This window comes from Oenanthe melanoleuca, chromosome 13 (genome assembly GCF_029582105.1).
Source record: "Oenanthe melanoleuca isolate GR-GAL-2019-014 chromosome 13, OMel1.0, whole genome shotgun sequence".
Taxonomy (NCBI): domain Eukaryota; kingdom Metazoa; phylum Chordata; class Aves; order Passeriformes; family Muscicapidae; genus Oenanthe; species Oenanthe melanoleuca.
In genome coordinates, this window is record NC_079347.1 from 9556112 (window position 1) to 9569569 (window position 13458).

General features: G+C 55.5%; 1 protein-coding gene and 1 long non-coding RNA gene across 3 annotated transcripts; one reads left to right on the forward strand and one right to left on the reverse strand.

Moving 5' to 3' along the window:
* Window positions 1–1421: 1421 nt before the first annotated feature.
* On the reverse strand, window positions 1422–5909 carry LOC130258822 (uncharacterized). Its single transcript, XR_008841542.1, has 3 exons — window positions 5824–5909; window positions 1771–1937; window positions 1422–1607 (listed from the first exon to the last, which is right to left on the reverse strand). It is a non-coding gene; the product is annotated as an uncharacterized LOC130258822 (long non-coding RNA).
* On the forward strand, window positions 4428–10069 carry LOC130258821 (nuclear factor 7, brain-like). 2 transcript variants are annotated; one of them, XM_056502530.1, is made up of 7 exons: window positions 4428–4518; window positions 5016–5290; window positions 5846–5941; window positions 7514–7747; window positions 8103–8122; window positions 8838–8953; window positions 9047–10069. In XM_056502530.1, the coding sequence occupies exons 2-7, from the start codon at window positions 5018–5020 to the stop codon at window positions 9589–9591; spliced, it is 1284 nt and encodes a 427-aa protein (XP_056358505.1). In that variant the 5' UTR covers window positions 4428–4518; window positions 5016–5017; the 3' UTR covers window positions 9592–10069. The 2 variants fall into 2 exon arrangements, with proteins under 2 accessions (XP_056358505.1, XP_056358504.1); XM_056502529.1 differs by having other exon boundaries at window positions 4428–4514.
* The last annotated feature ends 3389 nt before the right edge of the window (window positions 10070–13458 follow it).

Here is a 13458-nt window from a genome sequence, read left to right on the forward strand (position 1 = left end):
GTGGAGAGCTGAAGGATGCTGGTGGAATGCAAACACAGTGGATTCTTGGCTGCCCAGAGGGGTGGCATGGGGAATCTCACAGGGCAGGACAGGCTGCCTGACAGGCCTGCTCAGCATGGTTCATATAAGGAATCCTGGGGAGGGAGACAGGGCTGAGAAGATTAGTAGCACATGAAACTGGTCCCCTGGGATTGAGTTCTTTGAGGATCCCTGGGGAACAAAACGAAACAAACAAACAAAAAACCAAAAAACCAACCAACCAGAAAAGAAAAAAAAACAACAGACATGATTAGGCCACGTGCATCCTCCTTTGCCTGTTTCAGACCTTGTTTCCAATTTGTCCATGCTGATCCCCAACCCTTCTCCTGGATACATGAGGGGAAAAATCACATGAACCTTCAGACTCCTGCTCTGACTTCACCTGGGTCCTTTCATGGCATGTTTGGGATGGTTTGAACCTACTCAACAACTCTTGCCATCTCTACAGGGCTTTTACCTGGACCACGGCTGCCAGCTCATATCAGACAACTTCAGAGCCTTGAAGGCTCTGGCTTTAGCAAAACAGCAATATCATTTGGGACTGGGAAGAAAATATTGGCAAATAATGGCCACCTCTAGCCACCTTCCTCCTGCAGCTATTTTTCCAAAGATACCATATCTTGGAGCATTGCTTCATTTCCTGCTTGCCTTTCTAACCGAGGCCTCTAAATCATGTCCCTGCAGCTGAGGTCACAGAGGGAAGTGTAATATCCATTAGCAGTGATGCTGTTATTACCTTGATTTACCTCATCCCTTCTTATTTCACTCTTTTCTTTCTGTTTACAGCAATCCCTTTCCACTTCTTCCCCCTCCTGGTCTCAGTGCAGGACAGAGCTGGCAGGAGCCCTCAGAAGCAAAGCTTCCTGGGATGCAGACGTGGGGATTTCTCCTGGACCAGCAGCACCCCACTCCTTCCTGACCAGAGATGCCAAGGGCAGTGGGAAGGGCTGGCTTCAAGCTACCCCATCCTCACCCTGATAGAGTCCTTCACCTGGCCTTGTCCAGGTCAGCACAAGGAAGATCAACCTCAATTTACCCCTCCTGTCCCACGGCTGGGCACTGCTCAGGGAGAGCCACAGGATCCTCCAGGAGACACTGCAGGAGAGCAGGATCCAGAGGAATCAAAGTCCTCAGAGTGTATTTGTACTCAAACCAAAGTGAAACAGGGAAATCAAAATGCAAATCTTCTTGTCCCCTATGGAATTTCCCTGCCTGCATCTGGAGAGCCGACACAAGGGACTGACACTGGGATCAGCAGTTGCTTCCCCTTCCCCTCGTGTTTCACTGACGCCCCAGGGAAGTTCCCCAGCAGCTGGACCCACTGCACTTCCCACTTCATCCTCCTCCTCCTGCAAGGCCAAACAGTTCCTCTGACACCCATCTCCAAGAATACATATTTATTGCATGGAACAGAGAAGAGTGAAGAGTTTTGGACCCAATCCATGTGCTTTGAGCCAAACCCTTCTCAATCCATGTTATCCTTCACCTCCCCAGTGCATAATCAAACTATCCAAACACAGCATTCTCAGGTCCCAGCCCAGAGCTTGGAGCCTCCCAAGAGGAATATGCTAAAAAAAGAAAGAAAAACATTACATTGCCAACTGAAGTGAGTGCTGAAAAGAAGGAGATGCCAGGAGCCCTTAAACAGGAATCTGAGACCGGGGGACGCTCGGGTGTGTGTTTTCAATCCCAGAAGGGAGATGTGCTCATTGGGAAATGACTGCCACTCACTGCTAGTTTTAGACTTTGTAGCTGATGTCCCAGAAAGTGAAATGGCCATGACAAGGACATCCCCATCTGTGTTAGAACTTTCTTCTTGGATTGATGGATTAGTGCAGTGCATGGTAAAATGGTGCCACTCCTCCTTTGGCTCCAAAATCTGCATTTGCAGCTCAAACCTGCAAAGATAGAAAGAAGCAATTTTACATGAGCAGCAGGTTCTGTTGGCAGCAAGGGGAGTTATTTGGGAAAACCTATACACCAGTGGGTCCAGAACTCCTTTGGGTGCTGAAGGATGTCCTGCAGCACCTGAACCCAAGCTGGCAGGTCCACACCCTGGTGCAGAGCACCTCTTCCGTGAGAGCAGCATCCCATGCCAGTCCTGGTTATGTGCTGGCACTGTCCAGCCTAGGGGATGCTCCTGCTGTTCACTCTGCACAGAGGGACCAGGACTGTGCTCCAGTGGGGCTAAAAGAGGAGCTGATGGGGAAGTTCAACATCAGCTGAGCTGTCCCAAATTCTGCTGTTTCAGGGTGAAGCTCCAGTTACCCAGATACAGCCTCTCCAAACAATGGGCCCACAGGTGCCCCAGGCAGGCTGTCACCTCCTCTGCTCCATGATAGGGAGAGATGAGCTCTGATCACAGCACAGATCCTGATTCACAGGACACCTGCCAGCACTGTTGGTTTGGGCTGCTGGGGGAACATAACATTTCACAGCACATTCCAGATCTCTGATAAAAAGTAATTATTTATGCTTTTACCTCTCTGCAGTGCCTCACAAGTAAAGGATCACAGTGCTGCAACAGGTGAGCCTGGTTCACCCTAGGCTGTGTGCTGTGCTGGAGTCTTGTCTCTGTGCATAGTTTATAATGTCTCCTAGAGGAACAGTGGCAAAGCCAGAAGGCTGGACACAGATGACAAAGCCATTTCCCTCTCAAAAGGATGCATCTAAGCAGATGATTCAGCTCCCATCCAAAATCCACGCGTTCAAAGCCAGCTGTTTCTCAGGACTGCTGGCGCTGGCACTGCTCCCATTCAGCCCTGGCATGTTCACAGGGCCAGAGCCAGCCTGGTGGAAGCACAAAGATCTAAATGTGGGGATTGTTTCGCTGCATGAAGTCACAGCTGAGAGGAGATTGTTCAGGCATCCCTGGATCCTTGTGCTGTCCCTAGGTCCCGTGTCATCATCCTAGCAATATTCCCAGGGGCACTCTTCCATGTTGTGCAGTAGAAAGGATGAAAGGGCAGCAATGGGAGCAAGTTCAGCCTGCTGGAAACAATCCATGCCCAGTAAGTTCTTGTCCCCCAGCTCCCAGTGAGCAGTGGGCACTGAGCATCCCTGTCCCAGAGCCACCATGGGTACTGGAGCAAGAGGGTGCAGCCAACACCCACCTTGCTCAGAGAGCTGGAGCAGTCCTGAGCCCCTACAATAATTGTGTGGGAGCTTCCAGCCCATTTGGCCATGACCTTGTTGGTGCCCATGGATGTCACTTGCTTGGCCAACCAGAGGCCAAGGGGTGTACCTTGCTTGCCTATGGACTATCCCCCAGGACTGATTGCTCCTCATGCACACAGTGATATTCCAAGTCCAAGCATCAGCACAGGACTGTGGCTGAGTGTGTGAGCCTGGGGGGTGGCTGGGGACAAGGTCAACGCCTGCAGGCAGGGCTGCTGTGGCCACATGCCAGGGACAAAGCACGCACAGTGTGAGAGAAAGCCTGGGAAAATCCCTCAGATGAGCAAATGAAGATGGGCAGAAATACTTTCTGCACTAATTGCATGGCTGTAATGAGAAAACAGAGCACCAGGAGGAGGAGGGCAGTAGCTGGACAATGCTGGCATGTTGTCCTTTTGGGGCATGCTTCAGTTCTAATGGTGGTTAGGAAAGAGGCAGGTGGTCTGTATAGCTATTGTGAGTCCCTGTGTCCCCTCTCCTTTCAGGTTTATTTGTTTTTACTTCCAGTATTGAAAGTTCTCGTGATTTTTCTCACATGTCCACCAGTGTCTGCCACTTCTCACATCATTGCAGGGCCCATTATCAGGTGACCACAAAAGGATGACAACCCTTCCTTATTTTTTTCTTACACTAACAAGCCTGCAGCCCTCGTGATTTCTGAGGTAACCCAAAGCTGTGACCCCAAAGCATTGACCAGAGCTGTGTTCTGAAGGAAATGCGAGCAGGGGAGAGAGAGGGAGGCTTTGGCCTGGAGCTCATTTCTGTGCTCTTTACTGAATGCAGCAGTGGGGCGGGAGCTGTGCAGCGCAGGGCGGTGCAGGACAGAGTAAGGACAGTGCAGGACAGTGCAGGGGCAGTAAAGGGGCAGTACACGGTCAGCAAAGGGACAGAGCAAGGACAGTCCAGTCCAGTGCACTCCAGTCCAGTGCATTCCAGTCCAGTGCACTCCAGTCCAGTCCAGTGCACTTTAGTCCAGTCCAGTCCAGTCCAGTCCACTCCACTCCAGTGCACTCCAGTGCCCCCGGCCCCTCACGCGCCTTCCCGCGGGCAGCGCGTGAAGCCCCCACCGCTGGCCCAGCGCTCTCGTACGTGACCGCGTCACGTGCCGGGCCCGCGCCCCTCTCCCTCCGCGGGATCCCACCCAATGAGCTGACGGGCGCTCGGGGTATCCGCGCCGTGATTGGTCAGGGCGGGCGTCAGTCTGCGGGAGGGGCGGGGCGGGGCGTGGCGGTGGCCCCGAGTTTGGAAGGTCGGAGGTGGGAGAGCGGTGCGACGGGACGGTGCTGGACTGGACCGCAGTGGGTTAGACCGGACTTAAACAAAGCGGTTTCAGCGCGGTGGGGTCCCTGGGATGGCGGGGGGCCGGGGCTGCGCCCAGGGGAGCGGGCGGCGCGCACCACGGGATCGAGCCGAAGGGGTCCCGCGCACGGCGGCGGAGGTGCCGCATCGGCCCGGGGGCTCCTCGGGGTGTGGGTGGTTGCTGACAGCCCTCAGGCCGGTGTCCCCTGCGCTGGGGCCCAGTGGGGACGCAAGGCCGGGCCCTGTCAGACGCGCTGAGCAGTTTTGCTGAAGCGACGGGAAATTAAAAGTTGTTCCCGTGCAGAAGGAGCGACCCTCGGCCAGGCCTGCTCTGTAATTGGGGCTTTCCAGCGCTGCACACACCCCCTGTAGCAGCTGGTCTGGTAACCAGCCCCTGCCAGAGCCAGACCGCAGGAGCGGCCCGAGTCCGGCCCGGGGCCAGGGCCGGGGCTGTGTGTGTGCTGCTCGGGAAGCTCAGGGTGTCTCCTGTGTGTCCGCAGGGATGGCCGGCCGGAGCCAGGAGCGCAGCCTGCGGGAGGAGCTGACCTGTGCCATCTGCTGCGAGCTGTTCAGCGAGCCCGTCATGCTGGACTGCATGCACCACTTCTGCAGGGGCTGCATCCAGCAGTACTGGGACAGCTGCGCCCACGGCCCCTCGTGCCCGCAGTGCCGCCGCCGCTTCCCCGGCCGCGCCTTCCGCACGCACTACCTGCTGGCGGGGCTGGTGGAGAAGCTGCGGCGCTGCGGCTCCGAGCAGCACCGGCAGAAGATGCAGGTGAGTGGCTTCGGCCAGGCTGGGGAGAAGGGGACAGGTGTCACATGAGCCCTGTACAGGCACCGCCTCACCTCCCTCAGGCAGTTCTCCCACTGGGGAGCCTTATCTGCCCCAAGTGCAGTGACATTTGTGTCTCTTCCTGATTAGTCCCTCACCCTCTTTCCTTCCAGCTTTTCTTTTGCATTTGTTTCCCTCTCTGATGTGTCTGTTTCCTACCACAGCTTTGTTGTTTCTCATTTAAGGATGTGGTCCCTGGCTGCTTGTGCCAGGTGCTCTGCTTGAGGAGACAGTCCCTTCACAACATGCAGCATTTAAAGCTTGTGCAAACAGATATCCCAGGCTGGAGCTCCCAGTGTTAAAAATAAATTGGATTCATTACTTGCACAAATACTTAATTCTCAAGGCTGTGCATCAGGTGCTTGCTTCTCCTTACAGCCTTTATATGAGATCCTGTTGCAGTCTCCTTCTGATGCTGACCATAAGAATTGGGACTGTTCCTGAATCACAGTAGAGTGGTGAAGAGGCCTCCTTACCTTCTTTTCCTTGCTCCTGCAGAATCACCTGGAAGATGCTTTGCAAGCTCGTCAGAAGGAGATGGAGAACTTGCTGCAGAGGAAGCGTGTGGTGCAGGAGGACATCTGCAGCCTGACGGTAACACCCTGTGGGAGCTGCTCATCAGGCAGCTGCTGGGGCAGTGTTCACAGAGCATGTGTGTATCACTTCTGCTGAGGTTTAGCTTAGCTTCCTGTAAAAACCTAGATGAGTGGGGATCTACACCAGCTCCCTTGCATGTATGCCCAAGCTTATCACTGCTGGATATTCAGCTGAGGTTTTGGGAGGAGCATTAGCACTCATTAATAAATGCCTTGGTGTAGCAGAGCTGATGTGGTGAGTGGTGAGAGCTGTGGGCAGCCTGCTCTGGCCCTGCCTCTTTGGAAGAGCATTAACTCTTGGCAGCTCTAAAATCCTCTCATGTCAGAAGGGATGGCAGCAAAGCTGAAGGAACTGGGTTGCAGGGTTGGCACTGCAAGAGTGGTGGCCTTACCACAAAGGCAGTGTTGGGATTCACTGCAAAGCTCTGAGGTGAATGACAAGCCTGAGTGCTCTCCATAGGCTTGAGAGGAACCAGGGTCCCTGTTGGTACAAATCTGTGAAGAGAGAACAGCCACAGGCTGACTGTGCTGCTTTCTTGGATGGCATAAAAGCATTAAGACTAAGGAAGGGGAGTTAAAGGAAAATGTAAGTATTTGAGAGAGGAGATAAAAACTTAGAGGGGAAAAAACCCCTGTCTTCTGACTGGAGACTCTGATCCTCCAGCCTGCACCATTTCAAACCTCTGTCCTCTTGCCAGATGTGGAATAGACCTTTGAGATTAATGAAGAAGTATTAGCAAATAAGCACGTGTTTTCCTGTTGCTGTGCAAGAGCCAAGAGGTGTCTCAAGAGTAAAGAAGCAAATGGCTGATCTGAACAGGGAGGCCCTGCACCTCCTCTGTGGTTCTGGTGTGTCAGCACAAACACCTGCTAGAGCAAGAAGAGGCTGGTGAAGCTTCAGATCTCCGAGGAAGATGGGTTTCCTGTGGGGAAAAAGGGATGTGCACTTCAGGAAGCACTCCTCAAGAAAGTAATGAGGGCTAAGGTTGCACTTGGAGGTTAAAAGCTTAAAGATTTAAGGAAAATAAAGTCATTGGCTGTCTCTTGTAAACAGGCAGGAAGGCACTGAGAGCACAACAAGGTAAACAACTGGAAAAAAGTGACCTCTGAATAGAGCTGAATGGGATTTTATCAGCCTTAATGACAGAGATTAGTTTGTGCAGCTTGCCTGTCAGACAGCTCTGCTCAGGGTCTGGAATGATGTAAAATAAATGTAAACTAACCTGAACAGCTGAGTCTGCAGCTCCACAAAATTTAAACAGCTCCAGTCTTGCCCACAGGCAAATTCCTGGTGGTGTGGGAGAGGGCTGTGGCTACATATGGGGATTTCTAGTTACAGTGACCAGGCCTTTGGTGGAGGCTGTTTTTTTGGGTTTGTTGTTTTTTTTCCTTTGGCTCTGCAGCCTTGAAGGTTGTCCTTGTGTCCTGTTCTCCATCCAAAAAGTCATTGCTATGTCTAAACCTCAAACTTCTAGGGCTCTGTAAGCAGAGTAACAGGCACAGCCATCATGTGCACCTACTTGTGTGTTTTTGCTGTGGCACTCACCTTCTGCCTTTTCCCTCTGCTCAGAAAATGTCTGGGGAGCTGAACTTCAAGATTCGGGCTGAGTTTGCTCACCTTCATCAGATCCTGGAGGAAGAGGAGAGAGCTGTGCTGGCAGAGCTGGGTGAGAAGGAGGAGCAGTCACTGGCCCAGCTGCACAGGCACGTTGGCCAGCTGGAGGAGGGGGTGGCAGTGCTGCAGAGGGACATCGAGCACATCAAACAGACCCTGAGCAAGATGGAAGATGTGTCACTGCTGGAGGTGAGATGCTTTGCTGACTCTGGCAGGAGGCTGAGGGATGTTTCAGGATCTCAAATTGGGATGGGAGAGTCTTAAATTATAGCACTAGGCTGTACCTCAATGCTATTCTCACTGCCATCCCTCTGGATTATCTGCCCAGTCCCTTGGATTTTGGAGAATTTAGCCAGAAGGGATACAGTGGCATCAGATGTGGTAGGTCTTGGGAGCCTTCCTCATTCTCCACCCAAGTGCCCAGTCAGTTTTCCCCAGGATGCAGGTCCTGGTAGCTTGTGTGGCAGGAGGAGGTGGGACAAGGAATTTATCTGTGCAGCTGCATGAATTAGTGACTGCTAATTCTCTCTGCTTCTCACTGCAGGTGGAGAGCCTGGATATCAGGTACGTGTCTGGCATGAAAGAAGCTGACTCCTTTTTCAGGAGCTTATCTTAGTCCCTGGCTGGGACCACATGGGAGAGGCACTTTATCTCAAGTTTTAAAAGCATCACAAATTGCTCAGGAAGTCGCTGGTGCTGTGCAAGTTGGAGGCTGGTCCCTAGCATGCACTGCTCTTCCCAGGGAGCATCCTACATGTTGGCGTGGCTGGAAGAGTGGGTGGAGGAGACAGTGGTTTGAAATGGGTGCAAGAGCCATGTGTGCTGCAAGAAGGAACAGACTTCGGGTGCTTCATTCTCTCCCTGCTCTTCCTCAGCTTTGTGGTACTCATGAGGCTGCAAAAGTGACCCTGAGGTGCAGGTTTATCTGGGGCTGGGAGTAGCTGAGGGCCAGAGCTGCCACAGGGGAGTGTGTTCCTATCTCCTCCCTCCCTGGGATGCAGCCTGACTCCATAGGCCCAGCCTTTTCAGCCGTGCAGGAATCCTGTTGGGTGTGCTGGGTGTGGGTTTGACAGGAGTCACTGCTCCACGAGCAGTGCTGCTAATTGTCTTGGACACCTCTGCCCTGAGCCACTCACTGCTCTGGGGGAAGAGCAAGCATTTGTGTCCTTTCTTTACCAAATCTGTCCATGCAGCACTGTCCTGCAACCCTGCCTGTGCTGTTCCTGCGTGCCTTGGCAGTGGCTCAGGGATTGACCCTCCCTGCCTCTCTCTGCCCCAGGCCCTTGGTGCGTGTTGAGAGCCAGCCTGCCCTGGACCTGCAGCACTACAGGGACAGCCACAGTGGTCCCTTGCAGTACATCTTCTGGAGGCAGATGCTGCGCTCCATCTGCCCTGGTGAGCACATTGCTGTGAGAGATGGGTGTGGTGGGCCAGGCATGCTTAGAGGAGTCTGCAGGTGGTAAAATGTAATGCTTGATGTCTCTGCAGCTCCTGCTCCGCTCACCTTTGACCCTGAGTCAGCCCACCCCAACCTGGTGTTCTCCAGGGACCTGACAGCAGTGACAGAGAGGAGTCGAGCCCAGCCTGTCCCCATCAGCCCCCGGCGCTTCCGGCAGTGTGTCAACGTGCTGGGCTCGCAGGCCTTCGACTGCGGCCGCCACTACTGGGAGGTCTGGGTGGGCAGCAAAACCAAGTGGGACCTGGGGGTGGCTGCTGACACTGTGGACCGGGCAGCCAAGGTCAAGCTGTGCCCAGAGAATGGCTACTGGACGCTTCGCCTGAGGAACAGGACAGAGTACTGGGCCACTGCCACGCCCTGGGTGCGCCTGGCTCCCCGCCAGCCCCCACGGAAAGTGGGCGTCTTCCTGGACTGCCAGGAGGGCACTGTCGCCTTCTTTGATGCTGGGGACATGTCCCACCTCTACACCTTCCACCAGGTCTCTGCCAAGAGATACTGCCCCTTCTTCAGCACCTGCTTCAGTGATGGGAGGGACAACGTGGAGCCCATGCGCCTCTGTCACCTGGCCCTGTGAGGGACACCAGCCTGGCTCCTGCCCCAGGCTGCACTGGACACCAGTTCTGCACACACAGCCTGATGGGTGTTGGAGGAGCTGTTTTGTTTCAGCTTTGGGAGGAAGGAGAAGATGAGTCTCTTCCCAGGTCCTGTCTGCCCTCCCTGCCCTGTGCCATGGCTATGGCACAAGGCATTCACAGGGTTCCTGACGCCCCTAGAAGAGCAGCCTCCCATTCCTGAGCACAGTTCAGTAGCAGCAGCCACAGGGCTGTAGGGGAGCTGGCTGTGGGTTGCTGGCACTCCTGTCTCTCTGTGCTCCCACCCATTAGTCCCATGGAGGAGGGCAGGGGTCCTGGGGCACCCTTTGGTGGCTCTCAGCTCCCCATTCCTTCCGTGGGCTCTCTGCTGGCAGGGCTGCGGGCCGGCAGCAGAGGGAGCCCAGGGGCTGCGGCGCTGCTCCCTCCCCTCCCTCACTATTAAAGCTCCTTGGAAAGCCAGTGCTGCCTGCTGGGGCTTGTGTGCTGGGGGATCTGCTGCTCTGGGGTGTGGAACAGCCAGGGGGCACCGAGCAGTCCCCGGAGCCCTGCTCCAGCCCTGGCTCTTCTGTGCCTGCAGCACGAGAGGCTCAAAGAGCTGCTGCTCCCACATGGTTCCTCAGAGCACTCCCTGCACATTTTCCAGCAGCTTTTCACCATTTGCTGTTTGAGAACAAGGGAGAGAAGTCCTCTGAGCCTAGTCCTGAGCGTGGGCTACAGTTTTTAAAGATGTGGCCATCTCTGGCCTGGCTGGGTCTTAAGGATTTGTACATGTGAAAAATGCCAAATCCCAGTTTCCAAGTTTAGCAAGAATGTGGCTCTTTCCCTGTCAGCCCCCTGTAGCCCTGCTGGCAGCTCTGCAACTGCAGGAGAGCAGGCAGGGATCCCTGGGGAGGGCAAGTTAAGGAAGTTTGGCTGCTGTGGTTTGTGCCCAGGAGGTGCTGGCAGTGCCTCTGCCTCATGAGTCAGCAGAGGTGCTGGGATGGGTCCAGGCCTGGCTGGTGGAAGTGGTGGGTGGGAGGGAGGATGGCAGTGCCTGGGTGGGTGGAAATGTCATGTTTTTCCCACCTAAATCCATTCCAGGCTCAAAGCAGAGGCCAAAGCTCCCCAATACTCTGTAGTCCCCAGTGCTGGCTGGAGCCAGACACCTCTGGCAGAGGCTCAGCTTTCTGTGGTGTGGGAAGGGCCAGGTGTGAGGCTTTCCAGCTCCCACAGCTGGGCACAGGGACACTTGCCAAAGCAGGGCCTTTACTGGCCATCTTCCTGCCCAGGAGCCCTGTTCCCCCTGGTGCCACGGGGGACATTTCCTCTCTGCACACCAGTGCTGCAGTGTGCCTGGGCTGGGGGTGCCTGATGCCTGTGCAGGACAGGAGAAGCCAGAGGCAGGATGTCCCATGCAGGGTTCAGGCAGGTATGTCCTGTGCAGGAGCACTGAGCACAGCCCAGGGCTGCTCCCAGTGACGGGGAAGCCTCTGCTCTGTGCAGCCTTGCTCGGGGGTCCAGTGTGGAGGGGATTCTGGGGGTTTGTGCTCCCTCCTGGCCCCTGGTAGCCTTTAGCCAGTGAGTGCTGGGCCCATGAGCTGGATTCAGCCTCCTCTCCCAGCTCTCATCTCTTCCCCTCACTGCCCCACAGCCTCAGCTGAAATAAGAGTGGAGAAGAAAGAGCTGTTGGTTTGGTGCTGCGAGCAGGGCTGTTACCCCTGCTAGGGCTGGGAGCCTCTGGAAAGGTGAGGCTGGTTTGATCACAGCAGGGAAAGCTCAGACCCATCAGCTCCCCAGCCTGCCCCAAAGTGCAGCCAGGTACAGCTGGGCAAGCAGTCCCTGAGGTGTGAGGGGAAGCAGAGTGAGCACAGCCAGGCTTTGCTGTGTGCCAGCTCCCGCTGCCCAGTGCTGCCGTGTGCCACATGGGCCAGCATGGTGGCACAGGCTGCCAGCGTGTGCCACTGCCACTGCTGCCACCTCCCACCCCTCCCCGTGCCTGAGGCAGAGCTGGGGAGCAGCCTTGTCCCAAATGCTCCCGAGGAAGCACATCCTTCCTTCTCCTGCCAGGCTGTGCGTGGTGGCCGTGGCACGCTGCTCCCAGGCAGAGTCACATTTTGGGGTATAATGTCCTTGCCTGGCCCTGCTGGCAGGGCAGGGCTGGGGAGGCAGAGCAGCTCCTTCATCCAGGGAAAATGCTGCTCTGGGCTGCTGTGCGTGCAGCGTTAGCCCAGTGAGGAAATGCAGTCTGCCGCTAAATGCTGCCTGAAAAACACATTTCTGTGACAAACCAGAGCACCATGGAGTAGGAGTCATAGGTGTGAATGCAGAGACTACCTGAGCTTGGCCCGGGTTCAGGGGCAGGAGGGGATAGGGATGGGAGAGTGGGCACCATGGGGTTAAAGTACCCCTCACGCCAGCATCCAGACTCTGCACCTGCCAGGGCTGGCTCTTTCCATCTTCTCCCAGGGCCAGGCTGTACTTTTCCTGTGGGTTACCTCATTGCTTTGTCCCTGGGTGTTCCCAGAGCCACTCCAGTATCCCTTTCCCAAAGTTATACTAGGGCTGAGCTGTGTCCAGCAGCTCCTGCCTTGGCAGCCTTCTGTGATCTGTGTGTGTCTTTACCCAGTGCTTTGGGGAAGCCTTTGCTTCCTCGGGTCCCCCCACGTTCTGGAATGGGGACAAGATTTTAAAATAAGATCCTTTTGTTTCCCAGGGCCACAACAATAGAAAGGTCCCATCGGTCCCACAGTCGCCCTGCGTTTGTGATGGAAAATTCCCCGCCGTGGCGGGGCGAGCCCTCCCGGTGTCCTGTCACTGCTGCCATTAGATGGCAGCATGGACGGGCTGCTCCTGCACCGTGCCACGTTCGGACTGCAGCGGGTGGAGGATGCCAAAATCCCTTCACTTTTGGGGTGCCAGGAAATGCCTCCCCTCAACCCCTGCTCAGACCCTCTGCTCCTCACACACTCAGCTTCTCCAGGCTCCCTCTGACTTCGGCCAGCAGCTCCGTGGTGCCATGTGATTCATTCCCTGTCACTGTCCACCCCTCACGTCCCGAGGGTGCTGACCCCATGCTGTCCCCAGCGTGGGCGCACTGTGTGGCTGCCCCTTCTCTCATCACAGCCCCTGTCACTGGGGAGGGCTCTGATCCTGCAACCTCAGCTCTTCACTCAGTGCTGGGCAGTGCCACCCCTCTGTGACATTCCAGCTCTCTCTTATCATGGCAAGTTTCAGAAGTCTCTCCTCAAACTTGAGGGACTTGGACACCCACCTGGGATGAAGAGGCATGGCTGCTTTCTGCTCTGCTGAGATCCGGGAGGGATCCAAGCTGTGTGTGCTGAAGAGTGATGGAGTTGGGACTCTCTGAGTTTAAAACTCACTAATCAGGATGGGGGGAGTCGGGTAAAATAAACTCTGTGATTTAGAGTCCCTCTAAGGGTTCCAGGAGAGGGACGGGGTGATTTCTTCTGCGGGTCTCACAACGTGAGCAGAAGTTTTCCTGCCTTTTTGGACCCATGAGCGCATGGCTTTCATTCAGGCTCTTTCTTCACTGCCTACAAGTGAGAGTAATTAATAATCCTCTGTGGTTCAGCACGGGGCTGTGTTAATTGATCCGTTCAGCGCCCGTTGGGTGCGCAGGCAGCTGGCCCGGGCTGTGCCGGCTGTGCCACCGCGCTCCCAAAGCTCTGCCGTCGCCTCCGTCTGTGGCACACTCGCCGCCAGCTCGCTCCGAGCCAGAGCCACTGTCGCTGGCAGTGCCAGCGCTGTGGGGGCAGCGCCGCTGGCACCGGCGGGGCCGCACCGCTTGTCTGCCAACGCCACGGGCGTGTGCGAGTTTCGTGCGTGCCCGCCAGAGAACCGTGCGGGTG

Bases quoted from the DNA above. Each gene is read 5' to 3' on its own strand.
- LOC130258821 (XM_056502530.1), top strand. From the start codon at position 5,018: ATGGCCGGCCGGAGCCAGGAGCGCAGCCTGCGGGAGGAGCTGACCTGT. The intron at 7,748-8,102 runs GTGAGATGCTTT...TTCTCACTGCAG, and splicing joins AAGATGTGTCACTGCTGGAG to GTGGAGAGCCTGGATATCAG. The intron at 8,954-9,046 runs GTGAGCACATTG...ATGTCTCTGCAG, and splicing joins GCTGCGCTCCATCTGCCCTG to CTCCTGCTCCGCTCACCTTT.